Genomic DNA, 20149 nt, shown 5'->3' with positions numbered 1-20149 from the left:
CTCGCCAAAAAATTAAGAAAACAATAGATGGGTTTTTTGCAAGTTTTAAAAAGTCTTTCAATGTTTGATTTCAAAAGTAGCAAAACCAATCCTTTGCCCCTCGTCCCTGGGGGAGTTAATCCCTTCAGTTTTGTATCTCTGACATGGGGGTGAAATGTCCTAACTGGGGTGAATGAGTGAGTGAATGCAAGTGAATACATACCCACTCTATCTAGCCAGCCCCACGCCATTCACATCCAGCTTCTTCTGGCAATGTCGGTGCTTCTGTCTCTAATCACCAAGAACATAACCGAAAAAGCTTCAAACTGAAAAGGGACTGGGCAGAGGTGGGGGGCAGGGGAGATTGCCTACGATATCCACTAAACTCTAGACTGTAGAGAGTACTTACAAACTACATAAAAGAACAGCAGTGAAGGTACCAGAAATTCACAGAAAACACAATCCAAGAATAAAGGCTGTAATACACTACCATAGTCCAAGGCACCACACCAAGAAAGGACCACAGTACGGTCAACATTAGTCATTAACTATCAACAGGCATCTACTAAGGCTCATAATGTGGCAGACATGGTGCTACATAGTGAGATACAAACATAAAAATGAAACAATCACTGCCTTTGAGGAGCTAATATTTGATTGGAGGAGATACCTCCTCCCACACAAACATGCATGCAAAAAACGTATAAAATAAGTACTAGGTAACTTTAAGTGGGGAGCGCACAACCATCTGAGGACATAAGAATAGGGTGTAGGTAGGAAGTGATGTTTGAATTAAGTTTTGAGAAAGACAAATGATTCTAAGACGACAACGTGACAATGGACAGCCTTCTAGGTACGGGGGAGAACCAGGACAAAGGCAATGGTGCCGTGTGTCAAGATAAGGAATATGTGAGTACTTTTTTCTGTGAAAATGGAGAATGTATGCATGCTTGCGTGTCAATAAATGGAGAAAGAAGTATGTACGATCATACATAATACGAGAGTTAGACAGGGACATAAATAGGAATATCTTCTCCATTTATGATTGCTCCCATATATGAATAGAGAACAAAGGAGTACATATGTGTGTGTGTGGATCTAAAGAAAGGATATATGAGCATGGCTGTAGAAAGAGACATAGATGAGACTGGCTATTCATATACAGGAATCTAGAGAGAGAATATCAGTACAAATATATACGACTATAGACAATAGGTGAGTACTCATATGTTTCAACATTGAGAGAATATGAATACTCATCCATAAGAAAAGTCTCTATTTTTCACCCACTTTTGCCATGAGATTTCCCAAATGAGTTTATGTTCCCAATCTGTTTTGCCCATGGCTATCCCATCTCTCTCCTTAGAAAGTAATTCAACTGTTGGGCACAACACTATACAGCACCGTTTCTTCACCACCCAATTACAAATGATTTCTCTCACTTAAAACTCCACCTGAAATGATTGCACTGGGGTGGAGTGTGTCCCTGTCCCTCTCTCTCTCTCTCTATCTGTGTGTGTGTGTGGGTGTGAGACAGACAGACAGAGAGAGAGAGAGAGAGAGAGAGAGAGAGAGAGAGAGAGAGAGATCGATCCCTGGCCCGTTCTTCAATACACATCCCCCTTTCAATCATGACTAAAAGAGAGGAATACTTCAGCTTGGAGGAGTTGTTACTGTAAGCCACATTTCTTTTGGCCCTGCTTTCTTTTCTCTGATTGTCAGTGGCCTGGGACCAGCCCCTGAGGCTTTTGATAAAGGCCTTCCAGGACTCCTGAACCCTTGTATTGGTGGCATCATTTTCACCGGCAATTTGATTTGGTTGCTTGCCCCATCTTCTTCCCCTTCACACCTCTGGCATCAGGCAGATGAGCTCTGAGCTGTCCTTGAGAATGATCTCAACAAGCTGGGGAAGAACCCCTCTTCCTGGGAAGACCCTGACACACCTGCTAAGGTGGGTAAAGGAAAGGGCACATGAGCTTTGCTCAAGGTGTTATTCAGGTTCCTGTCTTCACCCTGACTCCTCCAGGACCCTCATTTAGCCCAGAGAAGTCCCTTTGTTCAGCCTACAATTGATACCTTTGCTATGTGATCACTTTCCACCCTCTTTCCCATCTTGGAAAGGCCAACTGCAGCACGCTGTTCCGGATCCCCCTGTCACCTAGCCCTTCCTCCTTTGCCCAACCTGTATCAAGTTCACCATGTCCCAGAGACTCCTCTCCCCCCACACTAGACTGGGTGTTTTCTGAGGGCAGGAAAGAGGGACCTCGCCTAGGCTTTTATCATAGCCAACTTCCAGGAACACATTCAAGCAGGGCTAGCAGTGAAGCCACTGAAGATCATCCCCTCCCTTCCCTCCCATTTCAGAAAGGGAAGAAACCCATTCAGGAAAGGGGTGATATTTGCTCTGCCTTGCCCTGGTAACTCTCTGGGTGACCTACACAAATCCCACTTTAGGCAGGAAGCTGTTTCTTGGGAGTGTTTTCTGAGGGATCTTCCGCCCATGAAACTTGGATGTCAAAGGGGAGAGATGTCAACATAGAAGCCACCTAGGGTGTCAAGCAAGACAAACCTGGGCCCACGTCCTGCTTCAGGTACTTACTGGCTCTGTACCCTTGGTCGAGATCCTCCCCTCTTCTTGTCCTCATTTTCACTTTCTCCAAAATGAACAGGTTGGACCAGATGACCCCTAAGGTCTCCTTTAGCCCTCCATCTCACAAAACCCTCCAAGTCCATTCAGAGCTACTCCTCCATGCCCACCTCCCCCTCAATCACCCATTCCAGCAGAAAAGCAGAAAGCAAAAAGCAAAAAGCAAAGTACTAGTCCAATGCTTTCCCTCCAGGCAACTGCCAAGCAGGAAGGTCGTCCTGCCAGCCAGCCACCTAGCTGGCCCTCTCATGTAAGCATTTAGAGATATAAAACTTCCCCTAAGAGCTGCTTTCGCTGCATCCCATAAGTTTTGGTATGTTGTCTCATTATTGTCATTCTCTTGAATGATATTGTTTCTATGATTCATTCTTTAGGATTAGATTATTTCGTTTCCAATTAATTTTTAGTCTATCTTTCCATGGCCCTTTATTACATATAATTTTTATTGCATCAAGATCTGAAAAGGATGCATTTAATGTTTCTGCATTGGATTGTGAAGGTTTTATGCTGTAGTACATGATCAATTTTTGTGTGTGTGCTATTTACTGCTGAGAAAAATAGTATAAGCCTTTCTGTCCCCATTCAATTTTCTCCAGAAGTCTACCATAATCTAACTTTCCTAAAATTATATTCACCTCCTTAACTTCTTTCTTGTTCACCTGTTTCTTTATTTAAATCATAGTTTGAGTTGATGCCTTTTTATATGAGTCATATCTGAGAATATCCCTTTCCCCTGCAAAGAAAAAAAACCAAACCTTTTACTTGTTGAAGCAAAACAGGTAAGCCAAACCAAACAACAGAGGGACTGCACATACAAGCAGTGAATGTGGCATTCTGCACCCACAGCTGGCTGTCATCTTCCCACTTTCACTACATTTTCTCATCTCTTAGCTCAGAACTCAATTGGTCATTGAAATTATTTAGCATGAGTGTGTGCAGGTTTTTAACAAAGTTACCAGACTTCACATGTGACTTCATTCAGGTAATTTGAGGCTTTTTTAAAAGACAGACAGAAAATTGCATTACAAGTAGCATGCAGCTGCCTCTTGTGGAAGAGATGTGAGTTGGATAGAAAATGCCTCTTTTTCCTGTAATGTTTGTATGATGCAAAATTAAACCATAATCTTGTTGTATGATCGCATGATAAGAATGAAAGGCCACGACTAGGCATCCCTAGTGGTGGCATAGTGATACCTCTGAGAAAATAAGACCATTTCCATTTGTAAATGCTTTTCCTTTGTGTTTAACACCGTAAAGAGAGTTTTCCAATATACTCAATGCATGCAATGAACAACTTGGTGCTTTAAAAAATATCATTGTTGCTGCTAGTAGTTTGATTCATTAAGGGTTACATTCCTTCCAATCCATATTTCCTCAGAAACCTCTGAAGGATCAAACAGTAATCTGTTTTGAATAAGGCTTCTCTCATCTCTTTACATGCCCTGATAATAATGAAATAAGTCTAAGTGGAGTTGCATTGGGCTTAAATGGAAGTGCCTGTGTGCTGTATTTCAAAAGCCAACCTTCCCTGATGTGCCTCAGGGTTTGGCCTTGGCAGTTGATGCTGATGTGATTTTACAAGTCTGTAATCAGTTTGAGATCACGCTCTGGTAAGTCATAGTTTTCACTTTGTTCTTCAATAAAGACAGATAGATGATGATCAGAAACATACTGTGTAGGCATGAAAAAAAGCCAAACAAAGCCAAGTCTGTATTATAGCTTATCCATTTAAATTCAGCAAGCTTTAGAAAGTACTATCTCAGCCTTTCAAAATATTCTTCTGTTTGTTGGAAGCATTAAAATGTTCTATAATGATGATGCATAGTATCCACCTCTTGACAGAATGAGACATATGTGTGTGTATTTGGATATGCCCAATGAGGGAATTTGTTTTTGCTGCACTACCACATATGTGTTACAAGAGTTTTGGTTTTATTGTCATTTTTTTCCCCCAATAGAGTAGGGATAGAAGAGAAAAAAGTAGATCTTTATTATTTTAAGAAAATTAAATTTTAAAAAATGAAACAATGGTCCATTTGTATTTTTCTTTTCTGATACACCTTAGTTGCATTTTTGCATTTAAATTTGTGGAGTTCCACCTTGATAAAAAAAAGAGTAAGTTTGCTGGGTTTAGAGCAACTTCACTTAAATGAACTTTGGGAACTGCTGAGGTCAAGAGATTGCAGACTGAAAATTAAACAAAATCATACAATATTTCATTGTCAGTAACAAGAATGAAAGACAACATATAGATAGCCCAAGTAGTGGCATATTTGGCACCCCTGAGAAATTAAGAGAACAAGAGGAAAACCTTAAGTGTGTCAGATCTATAAGAAAATTTATGTGAAAATATGAAGCAGAACCACAAAGAATCACAAAACATAGATTTAGAACTAGAAGGGACCTTAAAAGCTATCTGGTTGGAAGCCATTAATTTCCATATAAGGTAACTGAGACTCAGAAGTTAAATACACATAATCACATAGCTGTAAGTCTCAGGGACATGATTTGTTATGGAATTGGGGTTACCCTCACATAATAATGTATTAAAGCTAGGAATAATAGAAATAGAAATAATCTAGCTTGTCAAACCTTTCATTAGGTAAGGAAAGTGGATCTCATCATGCTGACCCCTCTTCCTCCTTTCCCAAGTTCGCAACTGATTAGTGGCAGAGGGAATAGAACTCATGTCTTCTCCCAGTCAAATTTTCCTTGATAACTATACATTGCCTCTGCATTTTTAGACAGGTACACGTTTCCTCAAAATTTCTCTAAATTCAGCTTATTTGCACCCAATCTTCTCAATGTCCAAGACAGTCTTCTAATCAACATTCAAGCATGTTCCTTGAGAGAATTGTGTTCAACAAGTGGAAAGAATCTCTCTTTTTGGAAAATAACATTGTACTATCTCTCCAAAACAATTACAGTGAACACATTCATTAAGAAATCAGGAGCAGTGGTTCTGCCTTGTGCTTTCGATAGAGAAAAGTCATTTATTAGAATGGACATTTAGAAGCTGAATCTGAGGACCTAGACCATACTAGTGACTTTTGAATTTCTAGAAAATAGTACCTTTGAGAAACCATGAGATTTGCAATGAAATGCAGATGGCAAAATCAAGCTAGAGTTGAAAATATAGAGGATGAAAGTGTGCCCCCTTCCTTTAAGGAAAACATGCTTACAGACTACACCAGTGAAGAACCACTCATCATAATGAATTATAATAACCATCCTAAAGTGGATTCTTTGATTTTCCTTTATATGGCAAGCTCCCCTATGACAATAGGATTAACAAATCGTGACTAAAACAAACCAAAACCAAAACAGGCTGCAACAGAGAACATTAGTAAGAGCTCCCTGCATCACCGCCCCTCTCCCCACCTTAATCTCCATCATGGTTGGTATATTACTTAAGTACTACTACTATGTCATAATATTATTTTGCTTCCAATCAGTCATAGATCCTTACTGGCAATGAGCTTCTGTGAAAAAAAAATATAGGTCAAGGAAAGAAAATTCTGGTCAGTTGGTAACTCTATTTGAGAGTAGCTGAGATCCTCCCAGAGGATAATTTCAAAACTAACATATTAGGTGCCAATATTCATTAAACATAATTTAAAATGAGGAAACTAAATGTCTCACCAAAAAAATGTCATTTAGTGAACAGATATGATTTGATTTCCTGAAATTTTATTTATGCATACTTTCTCTCTAAAAAATTTCAGAAAGCAAGTAATATCTATATTTGTTAATGACCAAATTCAGCCTTATATAAAACTTTAGAATGTTAGAGATGACATGAAATAATTATAGATTACAAATCTTTAAAAGTAGTGCTCAGAAAAACTATTGTGATTTTCATCTTCACCATTGTACCTTCTTTTTATTGTTCTAGCTGGCCACATTACTTGAAAGAATGATTTTTAGCTTTTCAAATATTTTTATGTGAAATAGTATTTCTTAATTTGAATGTTTTTATCTATAAATATGTGCAGATGTTTCAGGTCCTTAGATTTGACAGTGATCATAGATACCCTATCTGGTACATTTTGTTCAAGGAGATTCATGTGATTTTGATTTTTTTTTTTTTGCTGCTTGCTGAAGTGAATAATTAGCTCTGTTCATTCTTTTGTAGGATGCTTATCATTTTATTCTGGAAGTCTGAGTTCTTAATTTCATCAATTTCATCAAGCATAGATGATTAGATTACTTCCCAATTATTCCTGCTCTCTTTATATGTTTGTTTAGTAATATATTTATATAATTCTGTTTTGTAAAAGAAAACCATTTGCACATAGTGCCCCCTTGATATTTTCACTTCTGTTGATATTTTTTATTGACAATTAAGCTTTGATATTTTATTAAGAAACATCTTTATTTTATTTTTAAAATGATTGTACAAAAATTATGTATATCTATATATATGTGTGTGTGTGTGTGTGTGTGTTTATATCTGTATGTGTATACATACACACTCATCAGAATCCAACACTATTTCAATAAGATCCTAAATAGAAAAAGAGGAGAATGCTTAGGTTTTCTTAAAAACATCTTGTATATAAAACTGTCAGACATTTTGAAAATTGGAGAGCACTTGGAGAAATGGTTTCTGTGCTTAGCGGTTTGAGGGGGAGAGACGCACAGTGGAAGAGAATGGAATGCTGGTGAAAAAGGCAAAGCTGGGGGAGGGAGAACTCTGAACCCTGTTTATACAAACTATCCATAGAAATGATTTTTCAACTCATTTTTTAGAGCTATGTTTATAATTGTTAGTTCAGCAAATATTGAACTTCATCAATCCCACCTGTATCTCCTGCTGGGTAATAATATGTCCTGACACATTTAGTGGAGGCTCTTCAGCCTTTGAATAAAACGTTGCCATGGGAACATGTACCTCCACAGTCCTTTGCACAAGTACATCTGCATATGGTACAGATTTCCATGGCAATGATTTTATTCTGAGGACATAGAATTTGAACAGAATGTGCCATGAGGCTCTTGAAACATGTGTGCTGACGGCAGTAATACAAGTATGCTCAATGCATGTGTTAAAAATGCGTGCAGTTCCTTAGTGGGCAGCATCCTCTGGGCGTGGACCCCTCCAGAGTGCAACAGTCACAATTCACTGAAATTCTAGCAGTTTCTAGTCTATTTTCTCTGCGTGGCCCCTTCCTTTCTGACCCTCCCCCAACCCCAAGTCTACAGATATAATCATCCTCAATGGCAGCAAGATAGTGCTATATTATAAGCAAAAGGTGTGTCGCCATTGATTCCAAGCTCTGTTATGCTTTTTTTTTTTTTTTGCAAAGGGGGCATTCATCTTAGAGTCTGTAATGTCACACAGGAGTCTGCTAATAGTTTTTTTCATTTCTTCACATGTACTTTGTTTGAAAGAAGTCATGGGTTCCAGTATACAAGAGCATGGTGGGCAGAGTTCAAAAATTAGCTTTGTTTTTCTTTTGATACACTCTCTAACATCTTCATCTCTTATAATAACTTTAACCCTAACAAAAAAAAAATGAGATCACAGCTCCCAGATTAAAATTACCCAGAATCTTTCTCCTCAAGCCATTCATTGGTTTAAGCTTTATAGCATAGATCATACAGGTGACAAGGGTGTGATTGCTCAATGATAAATGATTTGAGGCTGTCATTATTATTTTATTACAGTGTTATCAGCTTTTACATTTATTTCAAATCAACAGAGAACATGTTCTTATTGCTGCTAGGAATATGGGTATATTTGTGCTTCTTTACAGGTCTGAAAACATTGGATGGTTATCTCTGGGTCATCTCCACATGCTGTGACAGTCTAGGGAGTAGCCACTAAGAGTTATTACTAATGTCAATCATTTTCAATTGGCAAGGGCACTGAAAGAGCCAGAAGCCAACACAGTACAACATTTAATAAGAGATATAATTAGATCACCTTCCTTGACCAAGATGAAGGAAGTTAAGGGAAAATGAGATGGATTAAAGGAAGTAGAACTAGTAAATACATTCTGAATGCATTTGTGATAGATTAGAGTGCAGATGGTGATTTATTTGTCCAGTCAAGTAAAATCAGTTCAGATGTGTAAGATTGGGTTTGGCTAAAACGATGACAGCTTAAATCGAATACAAATACAGAAGATCAATTGGATGAATTCCCTGATCAATTTTATCAGTTGCTCAATCAGCTTGATGAGATTGTAGGGCATTAACCTTTGGGAGTATAGGCCACCTGCCTATATGAGTGTGGCAATGCCCAATGAAGTCTTGCTGAAGGGACCCAGGGAAAATTGTAGTGATTAGCTGACTGGGACTCAGAGCGATGAACTTTTGTCAAAGGGGTTACCACTCTCTGTGAGCTGTAAAACCAAACTGACTGACCAACTTGTTCCTTGAATTTTCTTTTTGCCTCCATCTGTGCAGAAGACAGACCAAGTTGTGAAGCAAAGCAGACTGGATCTGGGGGCTGGGGATGAGAGGGAGAAGTTCATTATGTTTGAGAATTTCCAAGTTTGGGAATTCCAAAGTTTGAGATTATGGGCAGCAAAACTTCTAAAGATAAAAAAAGAATTGTTCATGCAGTTTGCTCTTCAGAGAAAGAAGACATGGGTGAAAGCCTGCGTATTTCCTTAGTAGTATCTACTTGGAAAGCAAAGCCAATGAGTTTTTGTTGAGACACTATAGTTCCAAATGGTAGGAGGCTATTTGTTCTTGGCCTTCTGGGAAGATTCTAAAATATAAGGTGACACTAAAACTCTAGAAAAGACTTTGTTGGACCCTATTGGAGGATTAGAGATCCACAAGAATGTCAAAAGGAACCTCCAAGTTCAGTTCCCTTCTGGAACATACGTATAAGGAGTGTTGATTAGCTATTTTCAGTGATTTCTGTGTTCTCTGTCTGTTTATGGTCACTTGCATTTTCTATGAAACAGATTGTCCCAGATCTGATACCCATATCGTTTCCTTAAATGCTTATACTGGAGCTGTGAATCCTGCTACCCACCTTTGGGAAACCTAGACAGGAGCTATGCCATTAATCCATACTTCCTGAAGCAACCTCAGTGGCAGCATCAAGCCAAATCTTCAGTCAATCCCTAGGATTGGACCTGGTCTTTGGGAGCTAAGAGCCTCAGGGACAAGGAATCCTGTTCCCTGGGTTACAGATTTAAAATAAAAATATGACACCTTGCATGTCCTATGAGTTACCAAAAAAGTGTTGTTTCTACCTCTGCATCTCTTAAATCTGTATTTTTCTTTCCATTCACATAACTGTTGCTTTGATTCAGGCTCCTATCACCTCTTGCCCGGACTATTGCAACAGTCTGTGAATTGGTCTCCATGCCTCTAGTTTCTCTCCACATTAATTTATCCTCTATACAGTTGGCAAAATGATTTTCTTTCCCTGCTTTGCACAGACCTTTCCGTGTTACTCTGACACTAAATAAACTCCATTTTGTTACTTCAAGCATCAAACATATACTCCTCTGGCATGGAAAGCTCTTCACAACCTAGTTCCAACCCACCTTTCTACTTTCATTCCATGTTACTCACTTTCACACACACCCACTGCAGTCTGTCCAAAGTACCCTTACCATTATGCAGCCAGCCGATGTGATGCTATTTCCAATGCCCATGCCTTTGCATTGACTGTCTTCCATGTCTGGAATGTAGTCCCTTCTTATATCCATCTCTTAGAAGGCCTAGTTTATTTCAAAGTTCCACTTAAATACACCTTATGGATGAAACTTCTACTTCCCTGACCTCCCTGATAACCCTTCTCCCCACCCTTGCCGATTACCTTGTATCTATTCTGTTTATACCTGTTTGTATGTATTGTCTCCCTATTTAAGATGGAAATATTTATTGGCTTTGTATTCCCTGTACCTGCGATGGTCCCTAGCACTAGGTAGAAATGGTGCATGCTGATTGACTTCTTCCTTTACACATTTATTTTGGAAATTATAAGAAGTAAAAGTTTGTGAATCACAGGCTACAAATTCCATCCTCCACACCCAACACACACATATGTACACACACACAGGATCATACATATATAGAGCTACCTATTTCAGTCAGTCAATAAGCATTTGTTGTTTTTACTACACCATATATGAGTGCTCTGGCAGCTAGGTGGCACAGTAGATAGGGTGACAGGCCGGAAGTCAGGGAGAATCACCTTCTTGAGGTCAAATGTGACCTCAAACACTTACCAGTTGGGGGACTCTGGGCAAGTCACTTAACTTTGTTTGCCTCAGTTTCCTCACCTGTAAAATGAGCTGGAGAAGGAAATGGCAAACTACTCCAGTATCTTTACCAAGAAAACCCTAAATGAGGTCACAGAGAGTCAGACATGACTGAAAAGACTGAACACTCATGTTCACGTCACCAGGCCTCAGTAAGCCAAATCCCAGGTCCTGAGACAATTGCTGAAGGAGAGTGCTGAGCTACAGTCAGGATTCTTTAAAGGACCTTGGAGAACAGTAGAGGTTCCACAGTACTAAAAAAGGACAGATGTCTTAATTTTCCAAAAAAGGGAAGAATGAAGTCTGCAAACTATTTGCCAATTTATTTGAATTCAATTTTAGGTAAAATTCTAGGATGTATCATTAGAGAACAGTTAATGGCCATCCAGAAAAAGCAGCATTGATCACAAAGAGCCAGCATGGTTTTATTAAGGACAGGTTAGGACGGATGACTTCATGTCCTTTTCTGGTAGAATTACTAGGCTGGTAGATCAAGAGAATACAATTGATCGAGTTTTACCTACATTTTAGGGAAGCACTTAAGCAAGTCCCTCATGCTCTTCTTGTGACCAGATGGATAGATATGGGCTACTTGACAGTGGGGTAGATATGGAACTGGTCAAATGGCCCTGCATAAGGGAAGGTAATGTAACCTTGGGAGAAAGTCTTTGGTAGAGCTCTCTGCTGGAGGCCCCCCAGAATCTTAACTTTGTCCTGTTCTTTTTAACATTTTTTAATGAATGCCTTGGATAAGGGTGTTGAGGACATGCCACAAAGTTAGGAGGGATAGCTAACCATGGATGATGGAGTCAGCATTCAAAATTAAGATTTAAATAGGCTAGAATGTTAGGCAGAATCTAATTTGATGAAATTTAATATGAATACATATAAAATCTTATTAAGGTTCAAAAATACAAGATAAGAGAGGCAGGCTTAGATATAATTTTTTTTTCTGAAGAAGATATAGGCATTTTAGTGGACTGCAAGCTTCATACAAACCATTATTAAGATAGGACAGACCCCAAAAGCTAATCTAATATTGGTTGGTATTGAAATGAAGTGACAGTCTGTCTGTACTCAGTCTTGGAACGATCACACAGAGAGTATTGTCTTCAGTTCTGGGCATCACATTTTATGAAAGAAATTTATAAACTCAAACTCTGTGGGAACATGTTAAGATATATGCTCTACATGTACCTCACTAAAGAGGAAGATGAAAGAAAGAGAAGGGGCGATGGAAAGGGCAGTATTTGGAGGATACTAGAGGATGACATTTAGGATGGTTAATGACCTCAAGTTCATCTCATAGATCAAGTGAAGGAAATAGAGATGTTTACAGAAGATTCAGAATGACCATGATAGATAGCTGTCTTCATGTATTTGACGGTCTATCAAATAATGATAATAATAATGATAACATTTATATATCACTTCAAGGTCTATGAAGAACCACATATGTTATTTCATTTGATCCTCACAACAACCCTGTGAGGTAGGTATTCTCATTATCCTTGTTTTATAAATGGGGAAGCTGAAATGGAGAGAAGTTAAGTGACTTGCCCAGGGTCATACAGCTCTGTGAGTGTCTGAGGCCAAATTTGAACTTGAGGCTGCCTGACTACTGGCCCAGTGCCCTATCACTTGTGACATCTCTGGGATCAAGAGTTCTGCCTGACATGAAAAGGCAGAACTAGGAGCAATGGATCAAAATTTCTACTGCTTACCACAGTGGCACATAGTAGGCACTCAATAAATGCTTGTTTATTGACCAAAAAAGAGTAGAGAGCCATATAGAGATTTGATTAAGGAAACCCATCTTAACAATGACAGCTCTCCAAAAGTGGAGTGAGCTGCCTCAAGGAGAAGTGGGTTCCCTTTCTTGTGAGCTCATCAGCCTTATCGTAAGAAGATTCTTGCTGTGGCAAAAGTTTGTCTAGATGGCCTCTGAGATGTCTTCCAACTCAGAAATTCTGTAATTTCCGATTTGGGGAAGAAAGGCCATGTCTCTTTCCATAGAGAGTCCTTGTGGGAGAGCCAGAAGATCCACAGATTGTTCCTAGGAGGCATTTTTCTTGATGTACAAGTTCTAGCCTCTTTACCGCCCTTTAAGAAACTGCTGTACAGGGACAGCTAGGTGGCACAGTGGATAGAGCACCAGCCCTGGAGTCACGAAGACCTGAGTTCAAATGTGGCCTCAGACACATGATACTTACTAGGTGTGTGACCCTGGGCAAGTCACTTAACCCCAATTGCTTCACCACTCCCTCTGAAAAAAAAAAAGCTATTGTACAGCTTTAAAAATGAAAAAAAAAACATATAAATGATATTGAGAAGTTGAGTAGTGTAGTGAAAGGAAGCTAGCTCTGAATATGTATGACACTTAATAGCTCTTTGAGCCTGAAAAGTCACTCAAGTTCTTCATCTGAAAAATGGCAATAATGATGTTCAAACCTATTTCTGTTTTAGCTGTCATCCTTTCTAAACATATGAATGCTTAACAGGACTTAAAATGAGGCTGAGTAGTCGACATTTTGGAAGTCAGGTTAGATATGTTGTATTCTCTACTTTTTAAATGAACTAATTTATTTATACCCTCTCTACTTGAAAAAAAAATTATTGAAAGTGGCTACCCTTCCACCTTTTACTGGTTTTATCTTATTTTCCCCCTCACCTTCCCCAGAAAAAGAAGGAAATTGCATTCCAGTTGCTTAAGAGTAAAATAATCAATAAATTATGAATGAACTGAGTTTATTATTTTCTTTTCCACCATGCCAGGTTTTTCTGTAATGAATTTTGGCAGGAAGATATAATTAAACCATAAAAATAGTACCTGAAAATAGTAACAGGAAACATGTTGAACAGCTACCTCACCAAGGCAAATCCTTTTCTTGATTTTCCCCTTTATTTTGTCTCTTCTAATCTTCAGAAGGTACATTATTCAGAGAAGCATAAATCAACTACTAGAGAGTTATCTAAGTGCAATGTTATGTACATTTTATAAACATAGTACTTTGCTCTCTGGCTCATGTGTTAGGAATAAAAGATTTACGGAGAACTGGCAAAAACACACATATGTTCCTTTACTGGGTTATTCTTAAGGTGAAGTAAAATATCTGTTGTACAATTGGGAGTTCTTGCCTTTAAATAAACCACAAGAGACTTACTTAAAGTCCAAATGTTTAGCATACAAAGATCTGATTTTCTTCCTGATCATGTCCATACCCACTGGTACTATATGAAAGTAAGCTCTAATCATATCACACCTCCACTTTTGCAATTGCCTAATAATTCACTTCACTTTCTCAAATTTCTTTCTTTCTCACATCTGTACTGCAAACTATAACAAGATTAATAGTACTAAGAAAATAATTTTAAGTTACTTCCCTGCTCACAAACTTTCAATGGCTCCCCATTTTTTTCATTTGAAAATATTTATATATTTTTTAGTTTTCAACATTCGCTTTTGTAAGATTTTGAGTTCTAGATTTTCCCCTCTTGCCCTTCCTCCCTCCCCAAGATGGCATGCAATCTGACATAAGTTATACATGTACAATCACATTGAACATATTTCCACATTAGTAATGTTGTGAAAGAAGAATCAGCACAAAAGGGAAAAAAACAAAAAAGAGAAAACAGTATGCTTCAATCTGCGTTTACACTCCATAGTTCTTTCTCTGGATGTGGATAGCATTTTCCATTGTGAGTCTTTTGTAATGATCATAGAAAGATCATTTAATTGCTGAGAAGAGCTAAGTATAACAAAGTCGGTCATCACATAATATTGCTGTTACTGTGTACAATATTCTCCTGGTTCTGCTCACTTTACTCACCATCAGTTTATGCAAGTATTTCCAGGTTTTTCTGAAGTATGCCTGTTCATAATTTCTTATAGCACAATAGTATTCCATTGCATTCATATACCACAACTTGTTTAGCCGTTCCCCAATTGATGGGCAATCCCTCAGTTTCCAATTCTTGGCCACCACAAAAGAGCTGCTATAAATATTTTTGTACATGTGAGTCTTTCCCCCATTTTTATGATCTCTTTGGGACACAGACCTAGTAATAGTATTGCAGGATCAAAGGGTGTGCACATTTTATAGCCCTTTGGTCATATTCCAAATTACTCTCCAGAATGGTTGCATCAGTTCACAACTCTACCAATAATACATTTAGTGTTCCAATTTTTCCACATCTTCTTCGATATTTATCATTTTCCTGTTTTGTCATGTTAGACAATCTGATAGGTGTAATATGGTACCTCAGAATTGTTTAACTTTGAATTTCTCTAATCAATAGTGATTGAGAGCATTTTTTTTTCTTATGACTAGAGATAGCTTTAATTTCTTCATCTGAAAACTACCTGTTTGTATCCTTTGACCATTTATCAATTGGGGAATGGCTTGTATTCTTATAAACTTGACTCAGTTCTCTATATATTTTAGAAATGAGGCCTTTGTCAGAAACACTGGCTGTAAAAATTGTTTTTCAGCTTTCTGTTTCCCTTCTGATCTTGGTTGTATTGGCTTTATGCAAAACCCTTTTAATTTAAGGCAATCAAAATTATCCATTTTGCCTTTGATAATGTTTCCTATCTCTTGTTTGGTCATGAAGTCTTCCCTTCTCCATAGATCTAACAGGTAAACTATTCCTTGCTCTCCTAATTTGCTTATAGTATCACCCTTTATGTCTAAATCATGTACCCAATTTGACCTTATCTTCATATATGGTATAAGATGTTGGTCTATGCCTAGCTTCTGCCATACTATTTTCCAGTTTTCCCAATAATTTTTGTCAAATGGTGAATTCTTATTCCAGAAGCTGGAGTATTTGGATTTATCAAACAGTAGATTACTATAGTCATTGACTACTATGTGCTGTGGACCGAGCCTTTTCCACTGATCCAACACTCTATTTCTTAGCCAGTACCAGGTAGTTTTGATAATTGCTGCTTTATAATACAGTTTTAGATCTGGTACAGCTAGGTCCCCTTCCTTTGCATTTTTCATTAATTCTTTTGATATTCTGGACCTTTTGTTTTTGAGATGAATTTTGTTATTTTTTCTACTTCTATGAAATAATTTCTGGTAGTTTGATTGATATGGCACTGAGTTAGTAATTAATTTAGGTAGAATTGTAATTTTTATTATATTAGCTCAGCCTACCCATGAGAAATGATATTTTCCAACTTATTTAGATCTTTATTTATGTGAAAAGTGTTTTGTAGCTGTTTTCATATAGTTCCTGAGTTTCTCTTGGCAGACAGACTCCCAAATATTTTATATTGTCTGCATTTATTTTAAATGGATTTTCTCTTTCTTATCTCTTGCTTCTGGGCTTTGTTAGTAACATATAGAAATGCCAATTATTATTTTATATCCTGTACCTTTGCTGAAGTTGTTAATTGTTTCGTGTAGTTTTTTAGTTGATTCTCTAGGATTCTGTGAGTATACCATCATATCATCTGTAAACAGTGACACTTTTGTTTCCTCATTGCCTATTCTAATTACTTCAATTTCTTTTTCTTCTCTTATTGCTAAAGATCATGTTTCTAGTACAATATTAAATAATATAGGTGATAGTGGGCATCCTTGCTTCATGCCTGATCTTATTGGGAAAGCTTCTAGCTTATCCCCATTACATGTAATGCTTGCTGATGGTTTCTGATAGATGCTACTTATCATTTTAAGGAAAACTCCATGTATTCCTATGCTGTAGTGTTTTTAATAGGAATGAGTGTTGTATTTTGTCAGAAGCTTTTCCTACATTTATTGAGATAATCCTAAGATTTGTGTTAATTTTGGTGTTATTGATATTGTCAGTTATGCTGATAGTTTTACTAATATTGAACCAGCGCTGCTTTCCTGGTATAAATCCCACCTTGTCACAGTGAATTATCCTGGTGGTAAATTGCTGTAATCTCTTTGCTAATATTTTATTTTAAAAATTTGCATCAACATTCATTAGAGAAATTGGTCTATAATTTTCTCTCTTTGTTTTGGCTCTTCCTGATTTTAGGTATCAGCACTATATTTGTGTCTTAAGAGAATTCACTAAGAATCCTCCGCCTATTTTTTTCAAATATTTTATAAAGTGTTTGGTAGAATTCACTTGAAAATCAATCTGGCCCTGGAGATTTATTCTTATGAAGTTCATTGAGTGCTTGTTCAATTTCTTTTTCTGAAGTGGGGTTATTTAAGTATTTTATTTCTTCTTCTGCTAATCTGGGCAAATTAGATTTTTGTAAATATCCATCCATTTCACTTAGATTGCCATGCAGTTGGGCAAAATAGGTCCTAATTGTTTTTTTTTTTAATTTCCTCTTCACTGGTGGTGAATTCACACTTCATTTTTGATACTGGTAATTGGTTTTCTTCTTTTTTTTTAAATTAAATTAACCAAAGGCTTATCTATTTTATTGTTTTTTTTAATAAAACCATCTTAGTTTTATTTAGTAGTTCAATAGTAGTCCTCACCAGTATTTTGCTTCTGAGCACTGCCTCCCTCAGTCTGCCCTCCATTCTATCAGCTCCCCTCCTTTTGTTTCCCCTTTCTCCTCTTACTTTCTATAGGGTGAGATACATTTCTATACCCAATTGAGTGTGTATGTTATTCTCTCTTTGAGCCAAATGTGATGTGAGGTTCAAACAATGCTTGCCTCCTTCCTTTCTTTTCCTCTTCTGTAATAGGTCTTTGTGCCTCTTCCTGTGATGCAATTTATCCTTTTCTACCTCCTCCTTTCCTCTTCTTCCAGTACTTCACTTCTCAATTAATTTTATCATCACATCAAAGTCCACTTACATCCACACTCTCTATTTATGTATATACCTTCTAAATGTCATAATAAAGATACAGTTCTCAAGAGTTACCAGTATCATATTCTTATGTAAGGATGTAAACAGTTTAACCTTACTAAATAACATGTTTTTATTTCTTTCCTGTTTACCTTTTTATGTTTCTTTTGAGTCTTGTATTTAAGGATTAGGAAAGTTTGGAAATACCTTATTTCATAAAGGTCCATTTTATCCCCTGAAAGACTACACTCATTTTTGCTGGGTAGTTGATTATTGGTTGCAATTGAAACTCCTGTGCCTTCCAGAACATAATATTCCAAGCCCATGACCCTTTAATGTAGAAGCTGCAAGGTCCTGTGTAATCCTGACAGTGGTTCCACTATATTTAAATTGTTTTTTTGTTTGTTTGTTTTCTGGCTGTTTGCAGTCTTGATCTGACAATTCTAGAATTTGGCAATGATATTCCTTGGAGTTTCCATTTTGGTTTCTCTTTCAGGAGGTGATTAGTGGATTGTTTCAATGATGATTTTGCCCTGTGGTTCTTGGATATGAGGGCAGTGTTCCTTCATAATGTCTTGAAAGATGCTGTCCAGGCTCTTTTTTGATCATGGCTTTCAGGTAGACCAACAATTCTTAAATTATCTCTCCTGGATTTATTTTCCAGGTCTGTTGTTTTTCCAAAAAGGTATTTTATATTTTATTTTTTCATTCTTTTCATTTTTAGATTTATTTATTTTTAGTTTTCAACATTCACTTTCATAAGCATTTTTTTTATTTTTGTGAGGCACTTGGGGTTAAGTGACTTGCCCAGAGTCACACAGCTAGTAAAGTATTATGTGTCTAAGGCCGGATTTGAACTCAGGTCCTCCTGACTCCAGGGCCAGTGCTCTATCCACTGTGACACCTAGCTGCCCCTTCCACAAGCTTTTGAATTTTAAATTTTCTCTGCCTCCCTTCCCTCCTTCCTCCTCCAGATGGCATGCAATCTGGTATAGGCTCTACATATATATTCTTATTAAACATATTTTCACATTAGTCATGTTGTAAAGAAGAATTGGAACCAATGGGAAAAACCATGAGAAAGAAGAAACAAAACAACAACAACAAAAAAGGAGAACAAATACTATGCTTCTATCTGCATTCAGACTTCATAGTTCTTTTTCTGGATGTGGATAGCATTTTCCATCATGAGTCTTTTGGAGGTGTCTTAGATCCTTGTATTGCTGGGAAGGGCTAAGTCTATCAAAGTCAGTCATTCCACAACATGGCTGTTACTGTGTACAATGTTTTCCTGCTCACTTCACTCAGCATCACTTAATATAAGTCTTTCCAGGTGTGTCATAGCATCATTACCTTCCACTTGCACAATTCTAATTTTTAATGAATTGTTTTCTTCAGTTAGCTTTTGTACCTCCTTTACCATTCGGCCAATTCTACTTTTTAAGGAGTTCTTCTTTTCAGTGAGTCTTTGTGCCTCCTTTTCCTTTTGGCCAATTCTACTTTTTAAGGAGTTGTTTTCTTCAGTGGAATTTTTTTTTCCATGTGGCCCATCGTATTTTTTTAAAGAATTGTTTTCCACAGTCAATTTTTGTTCTTCCTTTTCCAAGCTATTGACTCTCTCTTGCGTAACTCTCATTTCTTTTCCCTTTTTCTTCTACCTCTCTTAATTGACTTTTAAAATCCTTCTCGAGCTCTTCTAAGAAGGCTTTTTGAGCTTGAGACCAGTTTATATTCCACTTTGAGGTTTCAGATGCAGGCATATTGACAATGTTGTTCTCTTTGAGTTTATGTTTTGATCTTCCTTGTCACCATAATAATTCTTTACGGTCAATGCTTGTTTTTGCTTATTTTTCATGATGCTTGCCTATTTCCTGGCTTTTAAAGTTGAGCTCTCCTGCTAGAGCACAAAGGGCACTGTCCCAAGCTTTTGTTCTGTGGTCCAGAGGCTTGGTCACTGACTTTATGTGCTGTGGTCTCAGATATTGGCAGCTAGAGAGTGTAGGGGTCTGAGTATAATCCTTCAGGGTAAAAAAAAGGTCATTCAGAGAAATAGGGGACTTTCAAGCTTTCCTGAGGAAAAGTCCAGAGCTGAATATAAAATTTGACTTTCAAATACAAGACTCAAGTGAAACATAGAAGAGGTAAACAGGAAAAAGAAATCATAAGAGATTCATTAAGGTTGAACTGTTTACATTCCTGCATGGAAAGATGATATTTGTAACTCATGAGTCCTTTGTCAGTTATTAGGGTAGTGGGACGGAAATAAATTACATGTATGTATAGACAGACAGATAGATAGATAGATAGATAGATAGATAGATAGATAGATAGATAGAGGGCACAGGGTGAGTTGAAGATGAAGGGGTAATATCTGGAAAATAAAATTAAGGGGTGAGAGAGGATTATACTGGGAGAAGGAGAAAGGGAGAAGTAGAATAGGGTAAGATTTGTCACATGAAATACACAAGAAAAGGCTTTTACAGTGGAGGGGAAAT

At 37.5% G+C, this 20149-nt stretch overlaps 1 protein-coding gene across 1 annotated transcript in view; it reads right to left on the bottom strand.

Moving 5' to 3' along the window:
- LOC110203169 (bone morphogenetic protein receptor type-1B-like) overlaps positions 1-10305 on the bottom strand; it is a 42068-nt gene extending 31763 nt beyond the window's left edge. Inside the window, exons 1-2 of the mRNA XM_020979648.1 lie at positions 10210-10305; positions 8999-9083 (exon numbers count right to left, since the gene is read on the bottom strand). Of these exons, the coding sequence (XP_020835307.1) occupies positions 8999-9083; positions 10210-10305 (181 nt within the window). The remainder of the gene's footprint in view (positions 1-8998; positions 9084-10209) is intronic.
- Positions 10306-20149: the final 9844 nt, after the last annotated feature.

The sequence above is a fragment of the Phascolarctos cinereus genome, unplaced genomic scaffold (assembly GCF_003287225.1).
Source record: "Phascolarctos cinereus isolate Bilbo 61053 unplaced genomic scaffold, phaCin_HiC Scaffold_1;HRSCAF=81, whole genome shotgun sequence".
Taxonomy (NCBI): Eukaryota; Metazoa; Chordata; class Mammalia; order Diprotodontia; family Phascolarctidae; genus Phascolarctos; species Phascolarctos cinereus.
This window is presented reverse-complemented; position numbering and strand designations above follow the sequence as displayed.